Source organism: Malus sylvestris, chromosome 13 (assembly GCF_916048215.2).
Source record: "Malus sylvestris chromosome 13, drMalSylv7.2, whole genome shotgun sequence".
Classification (NCBI taxonomy): Eukaryota; Viridiplantae; Streptophyta; class Magnoliopsida; order Rosales; family Rosaceae; genus Malus; species Malus sylvestris.
In genome coordinates this window covers 6,824,136-6,835,689 of record NC_062272.1, presented here as the reverse complement: position 1 = coordinate 6,835,689, position 11,554 = coordinate 6,824,136, and the positions used below count along the sequence as shown (strand labels likewise).

The 11,554-nt window shown below is 37.9% G+C and overlaps 2 protein-coding genes across 2 annotated transcripts; one reads left to right on the top strand and one right to left on the bottom strand.

Annotated features, from left to right (window-relative positions):
* The first annotated feature begins 19 nt into the window (after window positions 1-19).
* Window positions 20-955, top strand: LOC126597599 (uncharacterized). Its single transcript, XM_050264395.1, has one exon. The coding sequence runs from the start codon at window positions 148-150 to the stop codon at window positions 784-786; it is 639 nt and encodes a 212-aa protein (XP_050120352.1). The 5' UTR covers window positions 20-147; the 3' UTR covers window positions 787-955.
* Window positions 956-1,203: 248 nt separating this feature from the next.
* Window positions 1,204-4,641, bottom strand: LOC126597598 (inorganic phosphate transporter 2-1, chloroplastic-like). Its single transcript, XM_050264394.1, has 3 exons — window positions 3,578-4,641; window positions 2,332-2,523; window positions 1,204-2,102 (listed from the first exon to the last, which is right to left on the bottom strand). The coding sequence occupies exons 1-3, from the start codon at window positions 4,331-4,333 to the stop codon at window positions 1,278-1,280; spliced, it is 1,773 nt and encodes a 590-aa protein (XP_050120351.1). The 5' UTR covers window positions 4,334-4,641; the 3' UTR covers window positions 1,204-1,277.
* Window positions 4,642-11,554: the final 6,913 nt, after the last annotated feature.

Below are 11,554 nucleotides of genomic sequence, written 5' to 3'. Positions count from 1 at the left end.
ATGAAGGAAAGCCGGCCACAAAAAACCAGAAACCAGGAACTATGCAGTGTGGCCAATGCTCAATAATATCAAGGCAATAGAATGCTCACACTTTCCACCGATGGACCATGCTAAAGCGTTTTGATCGGGCTACTTTTAACCGTGGCTATGCTGAAGTGGTGCATCCAGTTGTTAGGCCTAGCCCGGAATCCTGGCAGAAATCAGTTGACAGGACCTTCCATGGATGACAAATCCAAAAGAAAGGAAGTAGATGCTGCTTCCATATCATTAGACTTGAGCATGCAGTCGAAGGATATTTTCGTGAGGATAGTTCATGCAGGCGGTCGAGAGGAGCTGTACCAGAATGTAGTTCCTGCATCTCAGTTGATGGAAAAGTATCCTGGTTTGTGCGTCGCCCGCCCAGAAGTGTTCAAAAATCCGCAGGAGGCCCTTTTACGGCCAGATGAGATTCTGTTGATTGGTAAGAAGTATTACATGATACCATGTACTACAGCGCAGAAAATTAAGAAAAAACACCAAAAGAAATTGAAGGCCAAAGAAGCTGCTGAAGGCAAAGATGAGGCTCCGGATGGGAAGAACACCGTGGATTCAGGAGGTTCCGACACAGATGATTCTGTTTGCTCCGATAAAGAATATTATGTCTCCAAGGAAAGATGGTCAAAATGTTTACGGAGAAAAGGTTTCAGAGGAAAGAAGCCTTTTGTTCCCCCACTTCCGAGGACAAGATCATGTAGAGGAATAAATTGGGAGCCAAGTCTCACTTCTGTGCAAGAGCTTTCTCCATGATTTTCTGTATGCTGTTAACCTGGCGTTCGGATTCTGCTACGTGGTTATATTGCTACTGCAAGTATGTTTTTGGTTCCATGAAAATTCTGAGAGAGATTTATCAAAAATTTTATACACCGTAATAAGTAATGTACCGTTTTTCCAGCAATATATTCTATTTTCTATATCAGACTATTCGTGTACGATAATCATAGCAGTTTCTTTCAACAACTTTCCACTGTCAGATTCGTTGAATATATTGATGTTTCCCTGGAAATAGAAGATCAGTTTTGTCACAAGAGATTTTGTAGGTAGATTCAGCCACAAAGAACATACATGTCTTTAATAATTCTTGAAACAGAAGAAACGCCCGATGAAAGAAATTTGAGAATAAAAAGGCTTTGAGAACAAGCAGGATCATTAGTTCGACAAATCAAATTCGGAAAAGAAGTGATTGTTTTTAATTAATGACTTACATTAGATGTTCATCACTTCAATCTTCAAATGTAGACTCATAAAATATAAGACAAAAGCTTGGTAAAGATCCATGTGTATAAAACTGAAAGGAAAGCACCAGCAGGAATTGTCACAGCCCAAGAAGCCACAATTTCCCTCACGGTTTCTGCTCTAACTCTATTAAGCCCCCTTGCAAATCCCACCCCCATGACTGCGCCCACCAGAGTATGCGTGGCGGAGATTGGCAGTCCCAGCTTTGAAGCAAATAGAACCACCGAGGCCGCTGCAAACTCAGCCGCAAATCCTCTCGTTGGTGTCAGTTCTGTAATCTTCTTCCCAATCGTTGCTATCACCCTGTACCCCCACATTGTGAGACCTGCTACAATTCCGAATCCTCCCCATGCCAGAACATCAGTCGGAATAACAATCTCCGGACCACTAGCGCAGCCATGAAGAATAGATAATGCACCAGCCAAAGGACCTATTGCGTTTGAGACATCATTCCCGCCATGAGCAAATGCCATGAAGCAGGCTGAGAGGACTTGCATGTATCCGAAAACTCCATATACTATTTCCAACTGTGTACCGGTTGGACCTGCAATATCAGAGAGAAACCCGATATTTTTTTGCTGGATGGTACCCTCCGTTTGCTCCGCTTCCGATGACATGGACTTGACGAGGAGATGACCTAGCTGCCTATGGATTAGTCTGTACAAGAGGACCGCACCTGCAACTCCACATGCTAGAGCCTTGGCGAGAGCCAAAGGCAAGCTTTTTCCAAGAGGAAAGACTGCGAATGAGATTCCAGTTACGCCGACTAGTACAGCAATTGGTGCTGCTGCAGCCGCAGCTTGTCCCGGATTTGGAGCGCTGTACACATACTGAAAGGAATAGAGAAAAATAAGGCTTGTAAGAAGTAAGAACTAAGCATTGTATTCGCAAATTCAAACAGAAAATCAAGTTCGAAGCACTAAAACATTCAATCACGTCGATAGAAGAGAACAAAGTTGAAGAAAATTGAGTAGAAGTGACGTTTTCTCAATCTTTCATTAAAACAAGACGTCCTGCACAGAGTCGGTTTAGTTGCATCTCCAAAGAAGTAGAACATACCCTACGAATGAATTTGTACACAAGAAAGGACACCAGTGCTCCGATGAACGGCGAGATCACCCACGACGAAATCACCCTCGCCAACGAACTCCAGAAGACAGCACCTGGGCCGCCATAGACAAGTCCGAATCCGACCATGGATCCAACTATACAGTGCGTTGTCGAGACCGGCCAGCCATAAGATGATGCAACCTGACTAGCAGAAAACAATTACTCGTGGATGGAAGAAAGAACAGAACATGGCAACGTAGCACATAAACTTATGAAACGAATAATAAATCGTACACAACTAGGCTAAGAAGAATATCCTTGAATTTCATGTCTCCCAAGAGGATATGAGATTAGTACCAAGTCCACCAAAGGTTCTTGTAACTGTCTCCCCTTTTGTCTCATGGAAATTTTAGTATTTAATCCCATAAGTTGGGAAATGAAGAGAAGGAATTTTGAAAACAATAAAGACACCAACATGCTAACTCCCCTAAGTTGTAAACCACTTTCATTTTGCCCTCTGAACTTTCAATTTAGTTTTCATCTTTCTAAATTTTCACGCCAATGTCCCGCTAACTATCAATTTTGTTACAATGTTATGTTAAGTCATCTTCTCTTTCTCTCAACTCAATAGCACATGTGAATTAGTCGACTATGTAGTTATGTTTATTTTATTTCTTTCAACTATTGTTTTTCATCCCAATGCAATGCATGCAAGTAAATTTTAGGGGCATGTACGTCCGTAAAATGCTTTTATTAAGTGAACAAATAATTATATGAAAATTCTGATAATCGAGTTGTGACATAAAATTAAGAAGAATCGGAAACTTATACATTTGTAGTAATTCAAATCTAATGTCGGGGGAGATTGACACTAATTGAAAGTATAGAGAGGCTCAAAACTAAATTGAAAACTTAGGCAACACCGTCGTTGAGGAGAAAATTTTCATTGTAATCGGAGCATAAGTAATACATCACGTGTTTTTATAAAAGTTGTGAGAAATTTTATTTTTTAACTTATTAACATTTTAACACACATATCTCACCATTTGTATAATGACACGTAGTGTATCATCCCGTATACCGATCACAATGAAAAATCTATCATCCTTTGGAGGCATTTCTAAAAAATTATTTTGTTGAAATTCCAATAAAACATAATACAATAAACTTTTAACGAAAAAGCTCCGATACTGTTTACTTTAACTAAATATCACATTTTTACACAAATGAAAACACAAGATTAACAGAAATATACCTGCAACCAAGTACCAGCAGCAGCAAGAGAGCCAAGCAGACCAGCAAAAAGCAGAGTATCCTTCCCCTGAAACACATTTGCCACAAGAATTCCCTTTTGCATTGTGCTCGTCACATGAGTCCCCATCAGAAACGCCCCCGAGAATTCCAACACCGCCGCCGTCAGCACCGCCTGCCGCAGCGACAGCGCTCCCGAACCCACCGAAGTCCCCATGGCATTGGCCACGTCGTTGGCTCCGATGTTCCACGCCATGTAAAACCCGAATAGCAGAGTAGCATAAGACAGCATCTTGGTCTTCAAGGTCAGCCCTTGCCCCAGAGACTTCATGAAAAACGGAAGGCTCAGAGCAGCAAACGCTATGCAGATGGAAATGGCGGAGGCCGTGCTGGAAGATATGTGGAAGGCCTGCGCCATTCCCGGCGACTCAGTTTGCTCCCCTGTTTCTGAGATTTCGTGATGTTGTTCGGCTTTGACATCTTGGTTTTGTTCTTCGTTTTTGCCTTCGGCATCGGCGAAAGAGGATAAACTGGCAAAAGGGTGTGAGAGTTTGGAGTTGTTGAGCCTCAAAGTGGGGAGAAAATACTTGGGCAGTGGTGTTTGGGAGCTGAGAAAGTTTGTGACTTTCTTGGGAAAGTAGGGTTCTGTTGGGAGGAAAATGGAGCGGTGCTTTGGGAGGTAGAGGTGAGGATTGTGGAGGAGGAATGCTTCTGGTCTGGATGTGGTTCTTACAGAAGATAGGCAGTAAGAAGGAATCATGTCTCAGGTGGAGAGAGATGGCAGCGGCTGAGAGGGGAGGAGGAGGAAGAAAGAGGGTTGAGAATCCAGAGGGAATTATTCAGGTAGATTCTTGGCCAATGGCCATGGAATTTGGTGAGGGAGAGGAGAAGAATGCAACTGGGTAGTGTGCATTTTTTTTATTTGGATATGATTATTATTTTTTGTTTTAAATTTTTTTGGTGGAAAGAAAGGGAGGTAGGAGTGGATTTGGGCGGCTCCTTGGTTCGATTGGAACGAGTGGTGGGCGTGTTTCTTGAGGGACTTCTCACCATTCATTCATATATTCTATTGGTCAAATATTCAGAAAAATTGAGACTACGAAAAAAGGAGGAGAAAAAAGAGAGAATATTTCAAGCACCATATCCAAAAGAGATGATCCTGATGATTTTTATTGTGACTTGTGAGGATTTTATTGTGAGGAATGATTATATAGAATGTGTTATTCGTTATTGTGACATTCTATTTCAATAAAATAATTAAATGTGCAAGTTTTTTAATATATGAAGTTATGTTATTAAATTAGACCGTTACGTGATAATCAACTCGTTCTATATAAGTTGTAGATGGTGCTTTACTGCAGTATCGGAAAGCAATCATGCCTCAGTCTCCCTCATCTCCATTGCGATCTCAACCTCCCTGATTATTGTCACACTCTGGTAGTCTTCATCCACACCCACAACGTTGTCATTCACTTCTTTTTTGGTGTTCATCGTTGAGTTCGTTCATTGATTTGTGTTGGAGGGAGTTTTAGGCTTGAGCTTCGAGTTATAATGAGGCAAGCCTAACAAAAAAATAAATCAAATGGATTCAAGCCTAAACCACATAGAACTAATCAGATCGAACCAAAATCAAATATTTTACGTTTTTGATGGGGTTGTAATATTCTTCTGTCTTAGGAGGAGGAGGAGGAGTGGAGGAGTGGAGGAGTGGAGGAGAAAGACATCAGAGAGGAGAGAACCATGGAGAGAGTTGAAAGTTGTTGGGTTACAATTTTTCTGGTGGTTCATCGAACCCGTTGTGATATAACTTTGATTTAATTACAACCATTGAGGTTGATCCAACAGATGAAAAAAGAAATGTGTAAATAACATTTGTATTTTTTTATTTTTTATTTTGATAAAACCAAAAGGTCAAAAACTCTAACCTAACTCAAATCATCTGAACCATCATATCTCATATTACAAATACCAAGCACATCATCCATAAGAGCAGATGTAATCCAAGAAGAAGGACCATGGAAAACAAGGTTTGCCAAATCACAATTGAAACTCCAGTTCGCCATCTGATCAGCAACACAACTTCCCGCCCCCGCTAAACATGTGTATTTTGGCATGTACACTAAAGAAGCACTCATTGAAGTAGTATAGCCTAAATTTCTTTTAAGCCCAAGATGAAATGCTCCAGCCCAATAGCTCCCCAATTATGCAGGGCGGGAATAAGACCCAACATTAAATAATTTCTTTCCTTGACATAACAATAGTTTCTTTACAAAGGTAAAGATTTTTGGGCCAAGCCATACTCCAAGTGAGTTTAAGTGTTTAGTTTCGTACTCATATCTATGAGAGTCAAATACCAGACCTTTTTTTTTTTTAAATCGCGAAAAAATTGCTCCTATATTGTAGTATTACGTGGTTAAGTACAATATAATTTTACACGTACTCACACAGTACTTAGTATTGTGACATACCAAGTATATTGTATATTGGACAATTAGTTGCAATTGATTTGTAGCTCAATTTATTCAGAATGTAGTCTCTTGCACCGGAGGTCTCATGTTCGATTCTCCTTCTTCATAATTTAGATAAATTATAAATAAATAAATAAGTGATTTAAAAACAATATTGGATAATTAGGTCGGTCTCTTGGGTTAAAAAAAGGTCGGGAATTCCAATCATTATAGAGCTTCCTAGATATTGGACGGTTTTCAACCCTTTACGGCTTATGCCATTATCATCGAACACTTTTTCGACTCCTTTTTCCAACTTCGAACTTCAAAGATGTAGTTTTCTCTACGAAACTAGATTCCGTGCCGACCTCAACTTGCATATACTCCCAACGCTGTTTCATTGCATAGAAGATGGTATCAAAATTAGAGTGTTCAACCTAAAACTAATATTTTGTAGGCCACGACGAAATCATGATTTCCCGCGGACCGCTCACAAGATATCTACACTGTTTTTTTTTTTCTTTTGAACTTACGATGCATACCAAAAGATCATATAGATTGACTCTCTAAATGCAAACAATCAAGCAGAACTTCATTTGTATAGAGTTTAGGGTTTAGGATGAAGAGACTGAACATCGTTATACACTACTCATGTAACAAAAACTAGTCTGGTTGATTTTTTGCATCCTCTCTAATTTGGGATAACATATCATTAGTTGTATGCAACCATGTGTTTATCTCTCATTACATAATTAAGATCCATAGTTGTACATGATCGACTATGAGCACCTAAGAATCTCTCCCCACGTGACCCTTGGAATCTTGGTCCATTTGTACACCAACTTCTCAAAATCTAATCAACCATTTAACAAGAAATTAGTCAAGCATATATAGTCATTATATAGGTTGGTGGAAGAGGAGTCTAATTAGGAGGAGGCAACCCTTCTAGATTTGGATGAACTAGCATAAAACTACTAACCCTAATAAAAATACATGGATTCGAGTCTAATAAATAAAAAGAATAAAGAATAAATCTTTTTGGTAATATACTTTATAATGGAGACTTGAATTTCAACCTTCACATATTCTTCTCTGTGAACTTTGTATCCGTTCAATGCTCTCAATTCAGTGCATGCAGCCAATCCATTCACCATCTGCCACGGTAGGAATGGAACAATATCAAATTCACTCCATACTACCAGACTGGGTACGTGGCACATATGCACGGCAGTCTCAGAGGGAATTTGATAGATTTAATTATTTATTTTTGCATGCACAGTACTATATATTGAAGTACTTTTCATCTCCATACCATATGTGTAGAAGGTATGGGGTTTTTTTTTTTTTTTTTCAATTTATAAAAGAAACACTTATTTGTTGTTCATGTAACATGCAACAACTCACGTGTATATATGTAAGAAAAAGAAAGTCTAAGTTTGTTACATCTTACTAAAACAAGGATTAAGTACTTGACGGTTTAGATTAATTGTGAGCCAATATTGTACTGATTGGTAACTTTAATGTTCTTTTTGCAATACTTGAATGACATGACCTAATTGTCATGGATCTCAAACTCGAAAAGTTTAAATTGTTTGGCTACGGGAATATCAGTAAATTAGAAAGAAAAAAACACGTCTACTATAAGTTGTAAACAAAAACACTTATACTATGCTTAGAAGAGAAATTTATAAATACTAAAGAACTTTAACTCAATTCCTTTTAAATATGTATTACACGAAGACTAGCAATGAACTACTTAAACTAGAAAAGCTACCATTAAATGAAACACTACAAATGCAGTACTAATGTGTTGCTTCTAGTCGTTTTCAGTCAATCAAGTGTTTAGGGTATTCCTCCTAAATGTGGTCCAACTTTTGCTAAACTTTTACCCTCATCCAAATGCACCACTAAAGATCAAAACTGGCACAAAAAACTTCTTATTTATCCATTTTTATGTTTTAATTGATCTTGTGAAATTCGTATGGTATCAACAGTTTGTATGTTAAAAACTCTACTCATGTGAATAAATTTTAATAGTAAGTTGGAAAGTAGGGTCCAATATGGGTCCTATCCTATTTCAATATGCCGGCACAAAATTGTGTAAGGTGATCATCATTCATCATGCATGTATGGAGACCTCACTTACCAAATTTTTAGGTACATATGTATCACACACAATAAAGTTTCCACTGTATATCTGCTCTAATCATTTCATCAGTCACGTTCTTGCCTAATTTACTGTTTACTGAAGCATAAATTTTCCATCGAGGAGCGTTTAATACTCTCATCACCTTCGAGTTTTGGAGATGACGCGAGTGACTCACGCTTAGGAAATTGATACAAAACGACGAGGGAGGATTTGGAGATTTTTTAATTACATTCGTTTATCGTACGTCATGTGATAAAAAATCATTGTAATTTTTATTATTTAAAATTAAATATAAATAGTATCGAATGAAAATTAACTGCACGATCTACGATGAAAAAACGTGATTGGAGAATCCTCATTTCAAAACGACAACTCACTAGACATCTTAACACTCCAAGTTGGATGGTGACTTGTTAGGGTTGGACAACGAGGCGTCAGCATCCATTTACAAGTGTCCTGTGTGCATGGGTCCTTTGCCAGGCGTAAAAATAGACTTTGCAAGGTCAGGATTTTTCAATTTTGTTTATATGAATATCCGATCCCAAATATATACCACAAAAGGCAAATAAAAAGTGTGTAACTAACGGAATAAGGAAAAGGTAAAAAGAACATCACAAAAGAACAGGAAAATGCTTATTGTTCTCCACTAGGATGTTGCTGAATCATCCACACCTTCCCACCAGAAGGACTGTATGAGATGCAAAAATGGAATTGCAAGGAGTTGCGTTTCTAGTAGGGGTGGTTCGGTATGGGATACCGAACCAAAACACTTGTCCCGATTCCCAAATCAAAATTTTCAGGAATCCCAATTTCAATACCGATCCCAAACCAATTTTTCGGGAATCCCAATTTTTGGGGATCCCAAAATATTTTTGGGATTTTGGGACAAATCGGGAATCCCGAAATAGTTTTGGGCTTTTGGACTAAATTTAACATATTATGCTTTTGGGCTAAAATTCAACCTTTTATATTGAAAATTTGGGCTTTTGGGCAGGCTGCCAATCTGCCCAATTTGTTGTTACACTAAAATTTGAATCTACACAAATCTGCCAATCTGAAATCTGTGCACAAATGGCTGAAATCTGTGCACAATAGCATCCTTAATCTGCCTATTCAATTTCTACTACACATGCATGCAATAAAAATAAATTAAGTGACAAATCCAAAAGCAAAAAAAAATTAGTTACAAGCCAAGGTTTTAAAATAAATAAAGTAACAAACCCAAAAGCAAAAAAAATTAGTTATGAGACAAAGTTTCAAAATAATTAAGTTACAAACCAAAAGCAAAAAAAGCAAAGCTTAAAGTTTATGAAGATTGTTGGCCTCTTCGGTCCCTTTCTTCTTGTCTGGCTATCTCTGCCTGCAACAAAACAATGTTTGATAAGGCTAAAAAACAAAACATCGGTGCATCATGTCCAAAATTTAGCAAATGTAAGCACGCATTTTACTAAAAACTAGTTATTACAGGGATGATTGCTCACGAAACAAATAGTTCTCTGCAGAATTTCCCAAGAACCAGTGTAGACTAAAAATAAACATAAAACACGCTACACAGAGGATCACAGAGAAACCTAGTCTTCGTTTTCTAATACCCACATAGCACTGCAATCAGTTAAACTTAAAAGTAAGAGAAGTTCCCAGATATTGTTTAAAAAACTAAAAATAAAAATTAGGCGTGTAAGAATGAAAAGAACCCAGTTAGATGTGAACTAGTAATGAAAGGAACCCAGTTAGATGTGAACTAGTAATGACAAGAACCCAGTTAGATGTGAACTAGTAAAGGTTGCAATAACAATTAAAAAATGAAAAAAATGCAGATGATTGGGCATATTTGTGTTTTGCTTAACTAATCAGAGCAATTCAATCTAAACTTCAAGTCTGTTATTCTGCATTCCATAAAATGAAATTGAACCCGAGGTGTTTGACGGAAAGACTGAGCGAACAATGTTCACTTAACCATTTTTCCCTTTGGTGCTTACAACCATTGAGTTAACCTTTGATAGTTCAGAAATGTGATAACAAAATTGAAAATTTATGCACTGAAATCAATCCGTTCAGATTCACACCCACAGGGCCACACCACATACAGATTCGAACTCACATATACAGATTCACACCCACATACAGATACCCAAATGGCAATACACAATGATTCGAACTCCCAAATGCCGTAAATTTGAACTCACATACTCAAATAATGACCTTTATCGAACAAAAACGTACCTTTTGATAAAAAGCTCACGAATTCGAGAACCCAGTTGGAAATTGAATCTTCCGCTGAATAATACAGAAAAACTGAAGAAAAAAAATGGGGGAATAATACACAAAATTAATTCCAAACCCTAAGTTAAATTTCAAAAGGAAGACAGAAATTAGATTTCAAAACACTAAATTAAATTAATTACCTAATTTGGGATGACAGAGATTCGAACTCAGTGCTGGATGGAGAGTTCCCCAGAGAGAGATCGTCGCGACAGAGAAAGGTGGCGTACAGGTGGCTGTGTGGTGAAGGAAAGCTGGAGAGTCATATGTGGCGGTGGCCGGTGGCTAGCCGGAATTCGTTACAGAGAGAGAGAGAGAGAAATGAGTTGAGGGCTCGCCAGCTCGGTAATGGAGAGATCAGAGATGAGATGAGGAGGTCTCGGCCGCTCGGCTATTTGATAGAAATGGAAGGGAAGTGAACTGAAGTGAAGTGGATTGTGAAAGTGAAATGGTATGCCGTATGCAGCATACTGACCTAAAAACAAACCAACAACATAGATTAAATCCAAAACAATCAACGGTTCAAATAATTCTTTTATAATTAAAAAATATATATATATAGATATATAATATTTATTTTCGGTTCGGTATGGGAATACAGAAAAAATGAAGATGCAAAACCGATTCCCGTACCGAAAATATCGGTTTGGTTCGGGATAACATACCGAAAATTTTGGGAATTTTGATTTGGGATCGGGATTTTTTCGGTTTGGTTTGGGATTTTTGGGATTTTTTTCCAACCCTAGTTTCTAGGGCTTTTTATGTCCTCCACTATGTATTTGGGAATTGGGACCTACTTATACTATATATTTATATTCTAGTGGCTTATGTATGATGCATATATGTGAATAAACCAAGCAAAGTGTATGATTCTCTTTTACAGGATAAGGAGATAAAGGTGGATATCCTCAGCATTTGAAATGTTATGCAAAATAATTATTACAAGACCACTTGCACCACTAGGAATCTCATCAATACACATTGTTTTTAAAGTGTGCGCATTGATGCTTAGACACGGTTCATCCGCGTACGATGTTGTTTAGGCAACAAAACAACTTTGAAGAAAATTGAAGTTTCATCATAAATAAAAATATGAGAAATAATCAACATCTTATAAGTACAT